This window comes from Hippocampus guttulatus, chromosome 18, assembly GCF_054856545.1.
Source record: "Hippocampus guttulatus isolate MCC_2025c chromosome 18, RoL_Hgut_1.0, whole genome shotgun sequence".
Lineage (NCBI taxonomy): Eukaryota > Metazoa > Chordata > Actinopteri > Syngnathiformes > Syngnathidae > Hippocampus > Hippocampus guttulatus.
Genome location: NC_141278.1, coordinates 8,707,859 through 8,728,294, shown reverse-complemented (window position 1 = coordinate 8,728,294; position 20,436 = coordinate 8,707,859). Strand labels below are relative to the sequence as shown.

The following is a 20,436-nucleotide window of genomic DNA, read 5'->3' as shown; positions in this document are numbered from 1 at the left end:
GGGAAGTAAATGGAATGCTCACGAGTTAACATTATTTCATAGAAAGGTCAAAGGTGAGATTCAAACCCTTACAACTGCGAGGCAGATTGACTAACCACTGCTCCCTTTAAAACTAATGGCATTATGTCTTCCAATGTTGTGTACTAATTTAACTGTTTCTGACTAATAAATCATTCGTGGATTTGAGTAATTGAGGTGAAACGTCACTTTGACCTAATTTATCACTCCCTCACCCGCCCTCCAAATTGAGTTTTCATCGTCAGAGGCCAATCCTGCCATTCCTCTGACGCGCTCCAACTCGCCGGAGCGCGCATTGGAATGCGCGCCGCCGCCCTCCCTCGTTTACGCAAATGGCGTAAAGTTGTTGGCCACAAAGTCGCGGTGGAGTTACGTCAGCGTAAGCCAAGTGTCAACCACCTCCGCCCGTGACAGCCACCTCAGCCAATCAGCTGTCAGGATCACGACCGTTTAGCCAATCCCGAGCCGGCAAATTCGGGACCTTGCCTTCGCCCGCTTGACTGCTTTTCCCGTCAGCGTTCGCTTAACTCACTAACCGCTTCGAGTGGAAAACTTTTCAAGTTGGACAAACGCGACAGCTAAAGAGGGAGCTCCGCAGTGACGGTAAGCCAATAATAAAGCCACGACACGGCTTTTTGTCGTGAAAAACGAACGACCGTTTGGCTGGTTTTGTTCGAAACAAGAGTTCGTGTCCAAGTCACTTCCTGCTCTTGACAAGCAGGCCAAGAAGCCAAGTTGCATTCTAGCTAGTTTGAGTTAGCTTCGTCTCAATTGGCGCTCTTCGTACATTTTTATTTTCAAAATAACGCAGCGGAACTACTTTTCCGGGGTGGTTCGGGGCCCTGGGTGTGCTTTGTAAAAGTCAGAACATGTCCAATATGTCATTTCCATCGCGGGGTAGCAAGTGGGGCGCGGCAAGAGACTACATGGCCCCTCTGAAACAACATTCGTTCGGAGTTATACCACGGTTAAACAAATATGAAAAAATATAGCATTCCACACACATGGAAAATACCCGACGCAAACCCATGACAGCCACACAGGGGAATAAAAAAGTTGAAAGAATTTGTTCGAAAAAAAAATGACTGTGGGGCCCCATGAAAAGCTTATAATTAGGCAACCCAAACGGGGCAAAGGAAGCTGAACTTGAAAGTCACTGCACTGACATTCTGTCATTTGGTGCATGAATGTACCTAGCGTAGGCCAGAGGAATTTGATCTTATGCTAAAATCCTGCTTATAGAAAAAGCAACTGTCAATGACCAATTCGCTAAGTTCGCAGCACTGACTGTGCTCACTACTCTCTGTTCACAGCCACGGTGTTAGTGTAAGCCTTGCGCCTTGAACTGACATAAAAATTAAATCGATTAATTGCAAAGCCCTAGAAAATAGACAATCTTGCGTTGAAAGTGTACATTTTTGTCACTGTAACTCAAAATTGTTCACCATCGAAACTGGTGACGAGAAGAAACAGTGAGTTTTGCTTCTGCTTTACACTGTCTGGCAGAGTTTATTTATATCTGGTGACTACAGTTCACATGCAAGTAAGGCCACCCACAAAAGCTGAAATTTAGCTTTTTAGAGACAATATACGGTATTACTATAGTTTTACCCCTCTCACGTGCTGTGAACACATTTCAACTTATTAAAACACAACTTTGGCCTGTTAAAATATACTTTTCCCCCCATATTCCCCAGCGCATGTTTTTACTCTTTCCCTCACAGTTCTCCAAACAAGAGTGTCAACATGCTTGCTTTAGGCTGTTTGTCAGTCCCAGTTGAAGTTTACTCGAAAATCGACATGAAACTTATGAAACTGAAGGCGCCTAACTCTAAATTTGGACGTGCACGAAAATAAGCAAAGGAGCCCGAATACAAAGTGAAAAAATACATGGCTTTATTGATTATTCCCCTCCCGTTGTTCTTCTCAGGGTTTGGCCCCCCTCTCTGACTGGCCAAGCCTCCTCCACCGCCATGCCTCTGGTTACCAGGAACATCGAGCCACGGTACGTGTGCCGCCAGCCCATCCCGAAGAGCATCCGCAGCGAGCTGGAATGCGTCTCCAACAACAGCCTGGCCGCCGTCATCCGCCAGCTCGGCTGTCTCAGTGAGTGTGCCTGCCGTGTGCCCTGGCGGGAATATAAAAAGGCATCAATATGAATGTGTTCATATATGTCGGCAGGCAAGGAAGCTGAGGATGTGTTCAGGGGTCTGATGAAGGAGGCCAGAGACTTCTCCATCCGGTTGGAGGCGCTCGGGGATCGAGTGGAGAGTCTGCAGTTGAAAGTCACCCAGCTGGACCCCAAAGAAGAAGAAGGTAAGCGGGGAGATAGAATGAATTCAAAAGCATCACTTCAAAAAAACCCCAAAAAATGTTGAATGACTGACATATTGTCATCTTTCAACAAAGCTGGGGGGGGTTCTCCAGCATGTAAATGACATTGCATGTCATTGAAAACAGCGCACCATATCAGTATATTGTATAATATTTACTTTTAAAACCAAGCACTGCGACTTGAAAATGTTTTTTTCTTCCTTCCTTTGTGAACATGGTATTTTTTTTTACTCATATATATAACATGCTCTAGACTAAAAACTTGTCATCATTTTAACATCCCAAATCATTTTGAAGCCACACATTTCACCGAAACATAACCCGTCACGCAAGGCATTTATTGTCAGTCTGAACGCCAGGAGGCACTGATACAGGAATCGCAGATCGTGGAATTTTCCGCATGTTTCAAAGATCTCTGCGTAATTGAAAGCAGTCAAGGTGCGGAACGTTACATTTATGTGCAGATTTCAACCTGGCAGCAAAATGTCGCGGTCAGTATTGAAGCATTTTTACGATAATGGCGTCACCTGGAACTAGCATTTGGCCCCTTAGTTACAAACGTTGTGAAAAGATTTGATAAAGCCCCTACGCTGAGTGGCGAACAATTGCGAGTGTTTTTGCCTTTGCGAATACTCAGAATTGCTCACCACTGAGTGGGCTTAAGGAGACAAGGACCTGAAAGGATCAAATGGCAACAACGGGGCATGTGTGTGTGTCTGTGTGGCCCAGTTTCTTTGCAGGCCATCACCACTCGCAAGGCATTCCGCAGCAGCGTGATTCAGGACCAACAGATGTTCACACGGCCCTCGCTGCCCATGCCCGTGCAGTACACCTACATCACGTGTGACCCGCCTCCGCCGCTCAACTACCTCAGCCCATACCGGTACGTCGCACTTGACCGGCCTCCACTCTGCATTATCTATCGAATATAATTTATAGAATCAGAGAAATTGGATGGATGGATGGACGGATGGATATTTTAGCCCATAGAGAATGTAGCAACAATAAATTGGTATTTACAAAAAAAAAAAGAAAAAGAATGTTGCTTTGGCACGGTAGCGTCATTTCTACCGTGCATTTCATGCACAAGGCAAACTCGACGGGCTTCACGTAATGGGAACTACAACATTTAAAAGCATTTACACACATATCACTAAAATACATTTTAAAAACAAATTAAAATCTGTGCTGTATGTGTGACAATAAAGTTGTATTCAATTCAATAAAAAGTAGCTTCCTAAAAGAATGTGCATTGGAAGAAACTGCTTTTTGAAAATTTAAAAAATGCTTTGAAAGACCTGTCAGGTGGGGTAGGGGGTAGTTTTAACGTGGATTTAAAGGCAAAAAAAGTACCCCTCTCACCCCCACCTACCTAAGAAAAATGTCCAAAAAAAATTCCCAAAGGGAAAAAAAAAATACTATCTTGAAGAAAACAAGTTTTACCAGCATTTTTTTCCCCAAGAAAACATTCCAACATTATGAGATTAAAGTCAAAATTTAACAGGGGAAATTCATTGTAATAAGCAAATTTCAAAAATCTGCATTTTGTTCACACTATATTTCTACTATGCTATACTATATGAGAACATGACTTTTTTTTTTTAAATCACAAAATGTGTTTATTATTTATCTATTTGCCAGCATGTTCTAAGGTCTCCCATTATGTTCTCTTCCCGAATATGACACAGCGATGATGGAAGGGAGGCCCTCAAATTTTACACGGATCCCTCCTACTTCTTTGACCTGTGGAAGGAGAAGATGCTGCAAGACACCAAAGACATCATGAAGGAGAAACGAAAGCACAGAGTGAGAGGCGCGCACCACATCCCGCAATTTCCCTCAAACAGCGCCGGCAGTCGCCTCATTTGACGGCACAGTTCACCAAATAGCTGTAATTACGTCCGCTTACAAGGAGCCCGTTCGAACTCATGCCTTGCTTATCGAAACAGTATTAAAAGAAAAAAACTAAATCTAGAGCAGCGGTCGTCAAACTTTTAAGCAAAAAAATACAAGACAGCAAAAGAAAACAACATTCATGAGGGAATTTTGTAAAGTAGTGCATACATTTATCATTTCAATGAGAGAAGAGGACCCTTAAAAAAAAATCCCATATTAAATCGCAATATTGAGAATGAGAATCGCCAATGGAGGATTTTCCAAAATGGTTCAACTTCAGGACACTCTGACGCGATGTCCTTCGACATTCTTTGAGTCTGTTTAATAACCGATGATCATAAACAGGTCGGAGGTTTACTCGCGTCAAAGTTACCTCCTGTATACATGTTCGTCACTTCATATATACTTGAACACCCTTGCAGCAATTAGTGATACATCAGCATCTAGTGGTACACCAAAAATCACTCAATGACACTTTCAAACTGCACATTTAAAAAAAAAAAAAATAATAACCCAGTACAGTACATTTGTTAAACACAGTTCAGTTGTATTTCATTTTAAAGTACAATCCATTTGCATTGAATCTTTTTTCAAACTGCTCATCTACCCCCCCCCCCCCCCCCCAAAAAAAATTGCAGCAATATATACTTGACTACTGGTTAAAACCCAATTCCTCAACTGTGTCGAGCAGAAGGAGAAGAAAGACCACCTGAACCAGCGGACCCTCAACCCGCGTAAGATCAAAACCAGGAAGGAGGAGTGGGAACGCCGCAAGATGGGCGAAGAATTTGTGGTTCCCAAGAACGAGATGATGTAAGCGGAAATGACACTCATTAGCAGATTTGTCTTATCAGTCCATCTGTACGCAAACAAGCGCGGCCATTTTGTTTGCTTTTTTCCCTTCCTGGCCATGTGAGCGCCACAATCACGAGGCGGACGACTAGTGTGCATTTTGGAGGGTGGCGTCTTGTTTTGAACAGACTGACCAAAGGAATGACAAGTTATGGTATTTCATGTTCCATAATAGAGGCCGTCATTATCCTTAAATAAATGACACTTGGCCATTAAATGTGGCATTTAAAGTGCTTACAAATGGAATAAACAACTCTGTGTTTTTTGGGGGGAAACGTGGACGGAACTTATTTTATACAACCTAGTCAGAGTTAAGTGCACATTTTCACTATTTCAATTGCTGCAGTTTAAATCTTGATTTTTCAAGATAAAGTTTAGATTTTCTCACATAAAAACTTTTTCAAGAATAACTCAAATTATTTTGGGGAGAAAAAAATTAAAAATTTCCCTGAGGTTGTAACAAAAAAGTCAATCTTATGACAGGGGGAAGTTATCCTGCTCTGAAAAACAGGGTAAAAAAATTCAAGCTCCCTGGTAGAGGTCATGAAGCACAAGTCAATGAATGGTCCTGTGTTGCGTTCCAGGAGCTCCTTGGAGGGTCTGAACGGCAGTCTGGGATCTGGCGACGAGGGCCTGGATTTGAGCACGGGCTCCTACGCGTACGATCCGCTGCCACCGCCCGGCACCGATGACTTTCTGCCTCCGCCGCCCCCCGACATGTCGTAAGTTGTCCTTTGGGTCGCGAAACACAATTGGGGATATGGCTGCGTTCACATTTAAGCTCCGTAGCTTGTAACTGTATCCAACTAAGTATAACCGAATAACTTACGACTATCTTATTAATAACTACAGTAAAGCAAAATAAAAGTGGGGAAAAAAGGTAGAACATCTGAAGTTTATTTTTTGGTGATCTGAGGCACTTGAAAGCGTTGCAGGTGTGTACTGAGTTCTTTTAAAAATGACTTTGAATATGATTGGTTCATTCTGAGCTTATCTAACTTTCTAGAGCTAAGGAACTCAAGGCAAAAAAAAAGTCAGGGAAAAAAAAGCCTAATAGAACAGCTGAAGTTTAATTAGGGTTAACCAGAGGCACTTTAAATGGTAGCAGGTGCGCGACGACTCCCGTTTAACCTGATTTGGAAAGTGGTTAGTTCATTCTGAACACACCCACGTTCCCAGTGATGTGAGGGTGTGCACACTTTATAGCAAACACTTGCGGAAGAATTTTTTTTTTTTCACTTGCGTTGTCCATGCCATAAGTGCTTATAATGGAAAAAGTATAGAAATAATTTTTCTTGGTTGGAAAAAAGAACTGCGTTTATACAGTACATTGTCGTGTACAGGTACGGCGACGGCGGCAACCAGAAGCGCATCAGCATCCTCAGCCCCAGCCACCCGCCGCCAGCTCCTCCCGTGGCTTCCCCTCCGTCCAACTCTCGCCCCCACCTCTCCCCTCCCCCCGCCCCTCCTCCTCCACCCCCGCTGTCGGATTTCGGGGCACCCCCGCCTCCCGACGGCTTCGACGGCCCTCCCGCACCTCCCTCGGGCGCCTTCCTCTCGCCGCCCGCCCCAGGCATGGGCCCTCCTCCACCGCCCCCCATGGTCACGAGCGGGGGCCCTCCTCCCCCTCCGCCGCCGCCCCCTCCCCCCGGACCACCACCGCCGTCCTTCAACGCTGCCGCCCCCCCTCCTCCTCCCGCCGCTGCGCCAGCAGCGGCCAACGCGGCACCCAAACACCAGCCCGCCCCCGAGGGCGACGCCCGCAGCGACCTGCTGCAGGCCATCAGACAAGGTAAGGCGCGAAGGCGTCCTCACTTCTGATTGGCTCAATGCGCTGTGGGGAAGAAAAAAAAAAAAGAACAAGAACAAAGTTACATGTTAAAGAATAAATCTTTTTTTTTTCCCCCAAAAATATCGTATAGTACAGATATAAATATTTAGTTTTTTCTTCTTCAAGAAAAGTCGCAATATAAGATTATATAAGACAATATAACTATGATGATGAAAAAGATTTGGTTTTCTCCAAGGTAAAAAGTCACGTTTGTCTTGTGAAAGAAAAAAAGTATATTTTATTGAAAATATTTGATATAGTATTCAGAGATTTTTTTTTTTTAATATTTATTTTTCAAGTGGGACTTTTCAATTTTTAGATGAGATGTATTTTGCAAGATTACAGGTCGGGTTTTAGCTTTTAATTTTTGTGGTTGTATTTGTCTACCTCGTAAAAGTTACAACTAATATTAGAAGAGTGAAATTGAAATTTGTCACAGCTGCCGTTTTCCCTAAGTTGCAATGCTGTTTTCCAGGCTTCAACCTGCGCAAGGTGGAGGCGCAGCGGGAGCAGGAGAAACAAAATCACTTCGGCAACGACGTGGCCGCCATCTTGTCGCGGCGCATCGCCGTGGAGTGCAGTGACAGCGAGGACGACTCGTCCGAGTTCGACGACGACGAGTGGTCCGAGTGACGGTGCCTTCCTCCGCCCATCTTTGCCGCCATTGCCTTCAGGTTAGCACAGAAGGAAAAAGTCCACCGAGTCTCAATCACATTCCTTCACTTGTTTCTATTTATCTCACTGATTTTCATTCCTGCCATAACGGCGGTGTGTCCTCTCGAATCAACACATCGTCTTTAAGAACCTCCCCCTTTTTTTCGGGGGGATTATTATAAGTGTAATATTATACAGCAGTTCTAAGTGCGACACAAAGTGGAAGTCACAAGCAGAACACAAATGCACGACTCGACATGGAATTGGCCAATTGACAAAATGGTGGGGACCACCTGATTCTCAAGTGCCTTTTTTTTTCCCATTTAATATGTAAATTCAATTTTGTGTCTGTGTATTCACATGCAACTCGCTTTTCCAAAGGGATGATGTAGTTTTCATTTATTCACGCTCCCAAAGACTGTCAACAAAAAATTATCTCGTTAAAAAAACAATTATAATAAATTTTGAATTTATTCCCCTGTCTCATATTGTGATGTCTAACATGCCTGACTTACTTTTTCCGAAATGTAACAGATGGTTGTTTTCGCGGGAGGGAGATCTGCTAAAAAAAATTGTCTAATCATTTTAATCTAGACGGTCATATATTTACATTTTTTAAAAATTACATCCGATAATGGATGGATCTTCATCTAGCAAGGATGACTCTTTATCATAAAACCCACATAGCTTTTTCTATTAATCTTTTGTAAATTCGCGATTAAGTCCCATACAATTTCAAGAATATATCTCCCATCATATGAATCCAACAGCTTTAATGCAACCTCGAGCACTTCCCCGCGTGCTAAAAGCGTCGACGATCCCCCGAAGGAAGAATGCTGACATCATTCAGTAGGGAGAAAAAAAAACTCCAAAACATTTATTATACATCAGTATAAATATTCATTTGACAAAAAGATTGTGCAACACACGGTCCCAATGGCTGAAAAAGTGCCTTGAAAGGAAGGGGGAGCATGTGCAAAATAGAATCTGAGCTGTCCATCTGGAACATCGGAACACACAATTCAAGTACATTACATTGTTATTGGTATTAGTCAGCCTTTGGATTCAATTAACTCAACATGACTTTTACCCCCCCCCCCCCCCCCCCCCCCCCCCGTTCGCTGCATGACCGCACAAATGTCATTTGCATCAGCTTTTATTTACGAGCGGCGGCTGGCTGATTGTTTTGACTCGGCATTATCCTGCGTCGCTACAACAGGGCTGAGTGTAGGCAGGCAGGAGGCAGAAACAAGTCTGGTAGTAGTGGGAGTTCCTCCAAGATGGCCGCTGGCCAGGACAGTTCAGAACGTTCTGATGAGGACGATGAGGGAGGGAGGACTTCACGTCCTGGTTCCAAAAAAGAAAAGTGCTGCATTCATGTAAAGGAGAGGTGGTGGTGGGGGTTTGAAAGATTTCACGCTCCAAGCGCTACTTTGTGTTTAGCGCATGTCTGGCATAGATTGTGGTGTTTTGGCAGAGACCCCCCCCCCCCCAACCCTCCTCACTTCATTCCTCTCCAGATTTGACTCTGATATGTTCAACATAACAAATGTATTCATTTTCAACAGTGTGGACCTCTTCCAAGACCAAACAATGCTTATTTGGATGGGGGTATCCAACCCCTGCATAGGTCTGAATTTTGTCATGAGAAAAACAACATGACAGTGAAATCCTGCATTGACACTAAAATTATGGCTTTTCCTTGACTAATTTTCAGTTCCTTAGGGAATGGAAAAAGTCAACATGTCGCTGGATTTGGCTTTCAGTCATCAAATTTGGCTGGGTGGAAAATACCAGAATGCGAGTTGTTGTTGCCTTTCAGATTTCAGCAAAAGGTCAAATTTAACTACGCCGTGAAGTTGCTATGGAATTAATTGTACCACGAAACCCTTTTCTCAAATAATCCAGCTGGGAGAAGAGAAAATGAAAGAAAAGTGCACTTTAAAAAAAAAAAAATCTTCCTTTTGTCTTCAATGAGGTAAACGTTCTGAGTGACTCTCAATATCGCACAGAAACAGGCAACTGTGGCATGTTATCCTCCAAAACAATATGGCAGGTACTATCCCCACAAGATTTAGCATTTATTTTCCCTAAAGCAACAGTAAGGATTTTATCACCAGATACAGATTGCCTCCATCGGGGGAAAAAAAAAGAAAACGGGATTGTCGGTAAATATTTTCCAAAGACCCATCTTTTTTTTTCTTTTATTTGAAATTTTACCAGATTTACGATTTTTTTTTTTTTTTTTACCCAGCTCATGCTTCACGCCTGCCTCCTCACATTCATAATTTTTCTCCCCCTCAGATCCAGAATTTCCACTGTCCTAGAACGAGGACTCTCCTTACCCCAAACCGGGGAGTTTTCTCCCCCGGATTTTACAATTTCTTGTCCTCAGATCTCTGATTGCGTCCAAGAGTTCCTCATGATCGAGTTGACGCGGGGCCCTTACACATCCACGGGGCAGTGCAGTTGGGCAGTTTGCCTGCGTGGGCAGCAGGCATCCAGCAGAACCTTGCGTATGTCTTTGTTCCTCAGGCTGTAGAGTAGCGGGTTCAGGAGGGAGCTAAAGGTGGCGGGCACCAGTGTGGCGTAGGTGTACAGCGGCGGACTGGACGCGTCGCCCAGCAACCCCCACAATGAGAAAGGCATCCAACAGCCCACGAAAACTCCTAGAACCAGCACCAACCGGGAAAACCCCCGCCCCCCGCCGTGCTTGTTGGCAAACGACTGGCTGGAAGGCAGGAAGTGCCTCTGAGTGGCGATGGCGTGGGCATGGCGCCGCGCCACCCGGCAGATGCCGGCGTACAGCTGAAGGGTGACCGCGACCACTACCAGGAAGCCGCCGCACAGCAGCGACAGGTACGTCCTAGTGAGGGGAGGCGCAACTGAGCACGAAGCTCGCTCGTCCAGGCAGTTCCACCCCATGGCGGGGCCCGCGCCCATGACGCAGGCGCCCGCCCACACCAGGAGCAGCAGCAGGGCGGCACGCCGGCGAGATTGTCCTGAGCCGTAAGTGAGGGCGTGGCTCAGCGAGAGGTAGCGGTCCAGCGCCACGCCCATCAGACTGCACAGCGAGGCGGTCAACGAAGTCACCAGAAGCCCCGACGTCACCAGCTCGGACCAATCGCTGGGCGCCAGGCAGAACAGGAACAGGAAGTGGGTCACCAGAGCCACGCCCGCCAGGAGGTCGGCCAACCCCAGGCTGGCCAGAAGCAGGAAGACGGGCGCACGCAAAGATGGCGTGGCCAGGATGGTTGTAACCACCAGGGCGTTCTCCGCAGTGATGACGGTTCCCGAAACGCACAGGGCCACGCCCCACGCTGTCAGGGCCGGGGTTTCCTGAACAGGCGCATTGCCCCCTTGGTGGTCCAATGCCAGTAAGGCGTCCGCGCCCGAAGACTCCTCCCACGGCAGCTCGGACGCATTCAGTCTCATGCCTGCCAGACCACCACTCAAACCTGAGGAAATGAAAATTACTTTTACTTTCATTTACACTCTCGTCACTGTTCCTGGTACCTCCATCAAGGATATTATCTTTTTTTTATTTATTTTTTTTGGGCAGAACTACACCAAAAATTACCTGGAATGGTTTCTGTCACACATGATGGAAAGGAAAAACGCATGAAAATTGGATCTGCAGAAATGTATTTTCACTAGTCAGAAATTGGGCCAAAGTAAATCCTGGATCCATAGAACCTTCATCTTAAAATACAAAGATCCAGGATTTCTCCCCCAGATCTAGGATTGTTTTCTAGTTTCAGGATGTTTTCCCTGGTCAAAGTTTTTTTTTCTTCCCCCCCCCCCCCCAGATCTGGGATTATGTTCCAGGTTCAGGCTTTTGAAGATGTCTTATTTTCTTCCTTGATCCAGGTTGTCCTTCCAGATCTTGTCTCAACCCCACCCCCCAATGCCTCGATGGGGTCCCCCCCAAACCACCAAAAACCCATCATCACCATCCTTCCAGATCGACAAAAGCTTTAGAATGTATGTCCAGATGCAGCCCCCCGCCCCCGTGTCGCCCTCACGCCCACCAATTTAAAAATGCAGTACTGAATTTTATTAGCCTAATAGCAATTGCCCGAGTCAGTTAAAATCATACATACAGTATACATGTTCCCAGCCCCCCTTGTTTTCTGAAAATCAAGACTTGGGTCCAAATTTCGAGGTGCCTAACCGAAAACCCAATCCTAATAGAATTTTCCGTTTCCCCGCAGGCAAAATACCAGAAGCCTCTGAAGCTGTATTTCCAGTCCAAACTTGTGTTATTGCTTGTGTGATGAAGTGCTCGGGAGTGTTGCCCCCCCTCCCACAAATGTCCAGACACAGTGTTCGGCCCATGAACACACGCACATTCCAACGTGCCTCCCCACTGCCAATTAGGTCGATCTTGCAGTTGTGCGCAGACTCGGTTATAGTGCAAGTCAATCATCCCATCATGCATGGATTATGATTATTTTATTATGAAGTCCAAATTAGGGGGTGACGTGCGGTGTTCATGATAGGATGCTGGGTGGGGGGGCGTATTGCACCCCTTGTTGTATAACCTGTGTGCCACTGTGAATGAATAATCTAAAACATATGTCTATATGGATATATCTGTGTGTGTGTGTGTATACGTAAAAGATCTAGTAAATAAAATGTGTATTGATATGAATAGATACGTATGTCTATATACAGTAGATATATAATATTAATAATTTACCTCGTGAAAAAATGGTTTGATTTCCTCTTTTGCTGACGTTTCTAATGTAAAGATCCAAAAGGGTGCAATGAAGCCAACTCCTTTTTCTTCTTTCTCTCTCTCCGTCCTTCGTGCACTTCCGGTCGGGGAGATCGGCTCGGTAGTCCCGCTCTGTTCCAGCGGACGAAAATCTTTTTCCCCCTTCTTGTGGTTGCTCCAAAGCAAGAATGGATGCTGAAGCTCCGCTCGCGCTATCCACAACAGCGCGGCCGTGACGTCACAGCCAGGGGACGCCTACCAATCAGGAGGCGAGGATGCGGGAGAGGGGGAGTGGGTGAAGGGGATGTGAATGTGGAGTAATTTCATTCAGAAAAATGCGGCATCGATGAAGACACGCCCACTGCGGTCCACCGCCATTGTTGTGCTCCTTTTTGGTAAGTAATGTCCACGCGCGTAAAGAATTTGTCCTTTCTAATTGAGACCACTCTCCAATCCCCCCTCGCCCCCACCACCCTACACTTTTTTTTTGTCCTAGTACTGTCCACGGTCCTGAAACGCAGTAATGACTCATGGGTGCATTCGACGGCCACTTCATTAGGTACACCTGGCATCACCTTAACGGGTTTTATTTTTGATGATGAAAATAATGACGTATTTGTTGAACAGGCCAGCAGGTCAAAATATTAGTGACAGCTCTCGATATCATGCAGCTAGTGCACTTTTTTTTTTAAATCAAAGCATGTATTTAAATAATGTGCCCTATAGATGTGTGTGATTGTGTTTGTGATGTTATTTCAATAGAACGAGACAAAAAATAATTTTAACTGTATTTAAATCATTTTAATATACGTGATATGTTCACAAGTGAATCTTGTCGCTGTCAAGGGAAAATGGTTTGAGACCACTCTTGCTTCTGCTGGCGATCCCATCCTAATGAAGTGGCCAGTGTACTGGTCTACTCCAGCTCGACGCTCATCGGTTTTGCACTACTCCATAAAAATCATTTCATTTTGGGAATTATGCAACATTTTCTAAGGTCACCTGTTTATCTGCTACACTTAAAGTGTACTTTTGCTTCCCTCTAGCGGGCATACACGTCCCCCCCAAAAAATCCTGCGAATTAAACATTCTCATTGATGAATGTATGCATTGTGTTTTATTAGCGTGAAGTCCAAGGTCACGGAAGAAATATGAGAAAGGCAGAGAGGCTTCCCCGGCTTGACGGCGAACGTGGGTGCCGGCATCACCAGTGGGCGGGGCTACGGCGTGGAAGGGAATCACGACCATATAAGGACAATTCCTGCCTGTGAGGTGACGTCGTCGGTGCGTGACTCTCCCAAATCACCTTCACTCACGTATGCAAATGACTGCATTGTGAATTGATTTTTTTTTCCAGATGTGACAGAGGTGGGTGTTGGTGGCGTGTCGTGACACCAAAATGAAACACTGCAAGTCTGCAAGTGTGAGATATAGATGAGTCACAGCAGCGGCAGAGTTAACCGCCCACCAAACAAGCTAAAACCACTTGGCCTGGAGCATCCACGTACTGTACTCTACATCCGGTGTAGCTTTCCTCCCCCATAGTTGACGAGTATCACTTTGAGATTTCTGTACCTTTAATTTATTCTTGAGCCATCCACCCCGAGATTGTTCAAGTCTGGAGCTATCAATATTAGAACTATCTTGCCATAGTTAACCTTTTCATCTCAATCTTTTGAAGAGTCGTCTATTCTGCAACTCTCTCTATTTTGCATTTATTCTAAGAGCTATTTCCCGACCCAGCCTCGAGATGGCCTCCATCTGTCTGTTCTATTCAGACAAACGTTTTCAAGCTGCGCTTCGACCCTGGATCAATATATCCTTGATATTTGTATTCCAGAGCTATGAATTATAGATTTTGCAATCTTTAATCTAGTCCCATGCTGTTCTACTGTAGATTGACCAAATTCTGATTTACTATTCTGGATTTGGCTGTCGGTACTCTCGCTCTACCATCCCTTGGAGACATCTGTTCTAGATCATCGACCATCTATGATAAATCGACTATAGATATTTTCATTCATTCATTCATTTTCCAATCCGCTTATCCTTACAAGGGTCGTGGGGGGTGCTGGTGCCTATCCCAGCTGTCTTCGGGCTGCAGGCGGGGGACTCCCTGAACCGGTTGCCAGCCAATCGCAGGGCACACAGAGACGAACAACCACCCGCACGCACACTCACAACTAGGGACAATTTAGAGTGTTCGATCAGCCTGCCACGCATGTTTTTGGAATGTGGGAGGAGACCGGAGTACCCGGAGAAAACCCACGCAGGCCCGGGGAGAACATGCCAACTCCACGCAGGGAGGCCAGAGCTGGAATTGAACCCGGTACCTCTGCACTGTCAGGTCGACGCGCTAACCACTGGACCACCAGGCAGCTACAGGTATTTTATGTCACAAAATTTTATTTACAACTTCACTGTGTGCGTGTGTGTGATCTTCTTTCAGGTGACCTGAGGTGGGTATTGGTATGGTTGCCTAGTGACCAAATTTGGCTCACATTACACATGCACCCCCCCCCCCCCAACCCACACACACACACACACTCTTTCTGTTCTCTTGTTGCCATTGTCACATCGCTCTTCAGCACTCAGCCTCCCGGACGAATATTTATACATTTTTTTTGTGTTGTTGTCTTTTTGATATATATATTTTTTTGTTTTGTTTTCTGTTTGTCACTATAGTTTGGTCCGGAATGCCGATTCTCTCCATGAAAATGATGTTCTGCACGCTGATGTTGTTGCTGCTGGCGGTGACCTCCTGCGTGCACTCCGACACGGGTAACAGTCGTTATTCTGACTTTATTGACGATCTGTCCATCAAGTGTTACTTCACTTGATTGACAGCTCTTGTCCTTCCTTTAAGATTGTAGTCAAGCTCAGTCATGTGACCTCTGCGTTGGCAAATCCATGCTCAACCTGACCGGCTGCGTATGGAGGCTGTGCCCTGATGGTAAAACACGCACATCTTGACAATAATTCTACCGTGGCAGGGACTGTAACGTGAGCCGCTGTGCTTTGTAGCCTGTGAATTATTCAGCATTCCACAACGCACACACACACAAAGACGTTGAAGTGATCTTGTCACTCTCAGGTAACGACACTGGCGTGTGCGTGACGGACGAGGGCAACGCGGCCGACAACTCCAGGAACTGCAGCTGGGCAAGGGTGTCAGAGCTCTGCACGGGTACAACGCCGCCGCTTGATGGTGCAGGACAGCTTACCATGTTATCAGGTTACAAAGGGCATGAAAGGGTTAATGCAAACTAAACAATGGAAGCATCACTCACGTAATGGAAGACTTGCTTGCGGATAGAAAGCTTCCGAGGCAGTGGTTCTTTACCTTGTTAGAGGTACCGAACCCAACCAGTTCAAATGCACATTCACCGAACCGTTCATTTGTGAAAAACAAAAATATTTGATAAATTCAAGACATACAAAACGCATTTGTTAAAAACATAAAAAAGTAAATAAAATTTCAACACTTAAGTATAAATTTTTTTAATTTTACGACATAGTATCACGACAATCACACGTTGACTACTAAGAGAACAAAATTTCCCGCAGCACTGATTGGACGAGCAATATCATGTGATCATCTGCAGCCAGCGATGGCCAAGCGGGTGCATCATAACTAATTGACATGTTGAGTCGGGTGCGTCTTAACCTCCATGGCAGAGGCTCCGTTGAACCCCTGTGACCGAGTCACTGAAACCCTAAAGTTCAAACCAACCCAGGTTAAGAACCACTGTTCTGAGGTGTTGCTAGTGGACAGGATATAGCGAGCCAGGAGAGTTGATAGCCGAGAGGGAGATTTGCTAGCATACTGTAAAAGTTGCTCGTAGACAGGACAAGTTTTAAGACGGGACAAATTGGAGGCGTTGCTGGTGTATAGCAATTGTTGCTAGCAGGACGAATTTAGAGTGGACAGGAAGAAATGTTAGCGAACAGTAGGAATTGCTACCAGGAAAAGTAGCTAGCGAACAGAAAGAATTAGCAATGGACATGAAATGTTGCTAATGTTTTGGAAGCGTTCCTAGAATGGACAGGATGACTTACTAGCAAATAGTAAAGAGTTGCTAGCGGACCGGAGATTCAAAGGCATTTACTAATTGGAAGAATGGACAGGAGGAGGTTCTCGTGAACATGAAGCGGTTCTAGCTACGGTAATTGGAAAAGTTGCTTGCTGACAGCAAGAGTTGGAGACCTTGCTAGCGGGCGAGATGAATTGCGAGAAGAAGTTGCTACCAGTCACAAAGAGTCACGAGCAGAGAGGAGAAATTGGCAGTGCACAAAAGGAATTATTATATTATTATATATTGTATTATTATTATATAGGAATTATTATTATTATAAAATAAACTCGGTTGCTCTAACAGTTAGAGCAACCCAGTTCACTAACGTCACATTAGTTAGACTCTAACTAATGTGACGTTTTGTGATGAGTCATTTCACTTTATTCACTTCTTTTATTACATTTGGCTATCGGTATTCATTACAATGGGGAATTGCTAATCCAGCAATGACGCACACACATACTAATTGTGGGTTTTTTTGTTTTTTTTGCAGTGGTGGAGACAGTGGCTGAAGGAGGCGGTGACTCGGGTAAATAGAGTTTGCATCATGTCATCCCCTCCGGTCTTGCGTCCAGGCCTCCCAACTTACATAATTACAGTGAGCCCATCTCTCGAATGTTTGCAGGCGCGGGAGGCAAAGCGCGGCCCCAGCTTTCGCCTACCCGCTTCAACTTGTCCAGCTTCATCGGCGGCGTGGTGCTGGTCCTCTGCCTGCAGGCCGGCGGCGTGCTCGCTATGCGCTTCCTCAAGTCCAAAGAGCAAAGTGACTACGACCCCATGTGAGACACCCCAACATATTCTTCTGACTATTTTCTGTTTGCGAGAAATCGATAAACCGGTGATTTAGTGAAATGAATACATTTTAGTACAGTTTAGAGTGGAAACCCGGTAAATTTAATGCAACACCTACTCTTGAAGATTAATATATAAACACAGTAAATGCGGCAAAAGTGTGCTAAACAGCGGCCTCTGGTGACCATATAAGGAATAGTGGTGCTCTAGTCATGTCGGTCCAACATGACAACTAGCCTTTAAATAGGTGTGTGTGTGTGTGTGTGTGTGTGTGTGTGTGTGTGTGTGTGTGTGTGTGTGTGTGTGTGTGTGTGTGTGTGTGTGTGTGAGGGAGAGAGATTACACCAGCGGCTCAATAACGGCATAAAATTATGGCATAATAATAACCATAGAAAATGAATTTTTGTCGCATTAGCGACTCGCTCACTCATTGTTGATGGACAAAAATATGAGGACATTTTGTCCCCATACTTTTGTCCACCTGATGTTCAATTTGCATCATCCGCGTGCGTGCGTCCATCCACAGAGAGCAGCCTCAGTAAGGTGACCGAGCGGCGAGGAAGGATGACGAAAGGAAGAGTGACTCACGGGAATGATGACGACAAGACATCGCATTTTTTACGACTGGTCGCCATGATCGATCCCCTTCTCCCCCCTCTCTCTCTTCAAGTAGGACTGGAAGCAAATCACTTCTCCTCACCTCTTATCATTTGTGTGTGTTTTTGTGGTGAATTGTGTTTAGAGCGGATTTTTTTTTTCTATAGATACACCCGACATGAAGAACTCTCATGTGTACTAACATGCTAATCGTAACGACGGTGAGTTATTTGTTTTCGTGTCGTTACTGTAATAAAGTTAGGAGATGCGCAAGGAACGTGTACTTTCTGCTTCCTTTTTAGGTGTTCCCTCAACATGATCCAAACAGGAAGAATTGCTAGTGAATAATATGAGTTGTTAACAGTGGCGGTTCTGGGGGGGGGGGGGGGCAACGGGGGCCAGTGCCCCTGTAGCACCGATTCTGGCCCCCCCCTGTGGCCCCCCCTCCGAGCGCAGATTACGCAGTCGTGCCGAGTCGCCGACGCGAAAGGTGGAACCAAAGTGCCTGATTTAACATTCTAGTCGGACCCTTTAGTGCGCTGCGCCATTTAAAAATGAGCGGGAAAATGAGAAGCAGTCCGCAGAGAAGGAAATGACCACGACACGAGTGCTATTTGCGTGTGTGTGCGTGTGTGCGCGCGCGTGTGTGTGAGTGTGTGCGTGTGTGTGTGTGCGCGCGTGTTTGTGTGTGTGTGGGTGTGCGTGTGTGCGCGCGTGTGTGTGTGTTTGTGTGTGTGCGCGCGCGTTTGCGTGTGCGCGTGTGTGCGCGCGCGCGTGTGTGTGTGTAACTTTTTTAGTCTCCCTTTTTATTTTAATTTTTATTTAACAGGATCAATATATAAGATAAGATAAGATATCCTTTATTAGTCCCACACTGGGGAAATTTACAGCCTCCAGCAGCAAGAATGTAGGCAGAAAGAAGAAGAAAAAACAAACAAACACCATCCAATTAAGTGCAATATAAATACAAAATGGATAAACCGCAGTGCTATTTACAGTTGTTTTCCACATCATTCAATTATTAAATATTATTGTTGCTATTTTTTATTCAGCAGCCTGACAGCAGTTGGTAGGAACGAGCGTCTGTATCTCTCCTTCTTGCAGCGCGGGTGTAACAGTCTCTGGCTGAAGGAGCTACCTAGTGCTGTCAGGGCGGGCTGGAGACATTGCCTTTTAAAATTTGGATAATTATATGCATGTAAAACATCTAGCTTCAGTGTATTTGCAATTTTTGTCCCCGGCAGGCTGGTACCATATCATCCCCTGGCTTGAATATTCTCAACAGATGTATTGTTACGCTTGCAGACATTTTAGCCCTCCTAATACTGTTTTTTTTCTCATCACTGTAATGTTAAGACTACAATTTCAAAGTCTGAAGAAATAAAAAGTCAAATAAGATTTTGAATCTGTCTTTTTAGCCCTGGGTTGAATGTGCCCCCCCCCATCAAAACCCCTGGCCCCAGCCCGGCCCCCTCAGTGAAATTGATCCAGAACCGCCCCTGGTTGTTAGCATCCAAAAAGAGTGGGGGGGGGGGGTGCCAAGGTTGAAGAGCTGATACCAGACATCAAGCAGCGGAAGAGTTTCTAGTGTACTGGACACGTTGGTAGTACACAGAAATGGTTTCTAGTGCATAACAAGAGTTGATAGAGGGGCCAGAAGAATTGCGAGCAGAATGAAAGAATTGGTAGCAGTCAAGAAAGACAGGTGAGACTTGCGGAATTGGAAAACTTTGAAGGATTGCTAGTGGACAGGTAGAGTTTCGAGCAGACTGGTCCAGGAATAGTTACTACTGTAAGATCATGTGTGTCAGTACATATTTTGTTTGTTTTTATCTCCCGTGGTTCGTTCATCTGCACACTTCTATATTGTCAGTTGATTTCTCAATTCCTATTGGATGTCCAGTGTGCATTGAGCTGGAGTTCACCCCGCATAAGGCTTTCAAGTGGGCACTTTCCAGGACCCCCCCCCCCCCACTCACTCCCAATCTGGACCAGAACCAAAAAGCCTTGAATGGTCCTTCACAGAACTCCAGTGACCGCGGCCAATGTCCAATTTTGTTGACAAAAGAAGAAGGGGGGTGGGGGGAGTCGTTCTCATTCTAAGCAGTTTTTTCCCAGAATGAATGTTGCCTTCAGGTACAGTTGGATACTTGATGACTTGTCACTTTTACTTGCGTGTACAGTAGTGTTTTATTTGTGTTTGAAGTCATACTTTTAGATGTTTCTTGACACCCCGGTCGGCGTTTACTGTTAAGGTAAATACACAGGAAAAAGAAATACACACATTGTGCATTTAAATACTTTCTTTTTGAAATATTAGTAATTTGTTATTTCCCAGTCAACGGAAAACCCCATTTACAGGCTTGCACCGACTCACACGGCCCGAAGAGGCCGAAGTACAGGAAAAGGAGTTCTTTAGTTTTGTTTTGTATATTAATATACTGTATTATTTTACTTGTTACCAACTAATTTCCTGATTGCTCATTGGGTTTTTATTTTAAAGCTGAGTTTTAGTAGTTCAATCATGTTGATGAAATGTGATTTCAATCTCAGTCCAAAATAATTGTGATCATTATTTGTTTCGTAATCGCCCGGCCCGAATTCAAGAATTAATAACATCCTTGTGTGATACCGCCTACCCACGCGCACCCTCCCTTGCTACAGAC

At 45.1% G+C, this 20,436-nt stretch overlaps 3 protein-coding genes across 5 annotated transcripts; 2 read left to right on the top strand and 1 right to left on the bottom strand.

The window, feature by feature from the left end:
• The first annotated feature begins 502 nt into the window (after window positions 1-502).
• wasf2 (WASP family member 2) lies at window positions 503-8,059 on the top strand. The gene is made up of 9 exons (XM_086137449.1): window positions 503-621; window positions 1,949-2,124; window positions 2,200-2,334; window positions 3,082-3,235; window positions 4,041-4,158; window positions 4,940-5,061; window positions 5,685-5,822; window positions 6,444-6,892; window positions 7,407-8,059. Exons 2-9 carry the CDS (start codon window positions 1,992-1,994, stop codon window positions 7,562-7,564), a joined length of 1,407 nt encoding a protein of 468 aa, XP_085993575.1. The 5' UTR covers window positions 503-621; window positions 1,949-1,991; the 3' UTR covers window positions 7,565-8,059.
• Window positions 8,060-9,653: 1,594 nt separating this feature from the next.
• Window positions 9,654-12,487, bottom strand: gpr3 (G protein-coupled receptor 3). Its single transcript, XM_086137580.1, has 2 exons — window positions 12,288-12,487; window positions 9,654-11,043 (listed from the first exon to the last, which is right to left on the bottom strand). The coding sequence occupies exon 2, from the start codon at window positions 11,018-11,020 to the stop codon at window positions 10,031-10,033; it is 990 nt and encodes a 329-aa protein (XP_085993706.1). The 5' UTR covers window positions 11,021-11,043; window positions 12,288-12,487; the 3' UTR covers window positions 9,654-10,030.
• A 123-nt stretch (window positions 12,488-12,610) lies between these two features.
• On the top strand, window positions 12,611-18,043 carry cd164l2 (CD164 sialomucin-like 2). Of its 3 annotated transcripts, XR_015103749.1 has the most exons (11): window positions 12,611-12,700; window positions 12,802-12,864; window positions 13,430-13,589; window positions 13,663-14,690; window positions 14,991-15,086; window positions 15,172-15,258; window positions 15,400-15,492; window positions 16,875-16,910; window positions 17,007-17,160; window positions 17,700-17,842; window positions 17,938-18,043. XR_015103749.1 is itself a non-coding variant. In XM_086136908.1 (10 exons), the coding sequence occupies exons 5-10, from the start codon at window positions 15,002-15,004 to the stop codon at window positions 17,713-17,715; spliced, it is 471 nt and encodes a 156-aa protein (XP_085993034.1). In that variant the 5' UTR covers window positions 12,611-12,700; window positions 12,802-12,864; window positions 13,430-13,589; window positions 13,663-14,690; window positions 14,991-15,001; the 3' UTR covers window positions 17,716-18,043. The 3 variants fall into 3 exon arrangements, 2 of the variants coding, with proteins under 2 accessions (XP_085993034.1, XP_085993035.1); XM_086136908.1 differs by having other exon boundaries at window positions 17,700-18,043; XM_086136909.1 differs by lacking the exon at window positions 12,802-12,864 and having other exon boundaries at window positions 12,620-12,700; window positions 17,700-18,043.
• The last annotated feature ends 2,393 nt before the right edge of the window (window positions 18,044-20,436 follow it).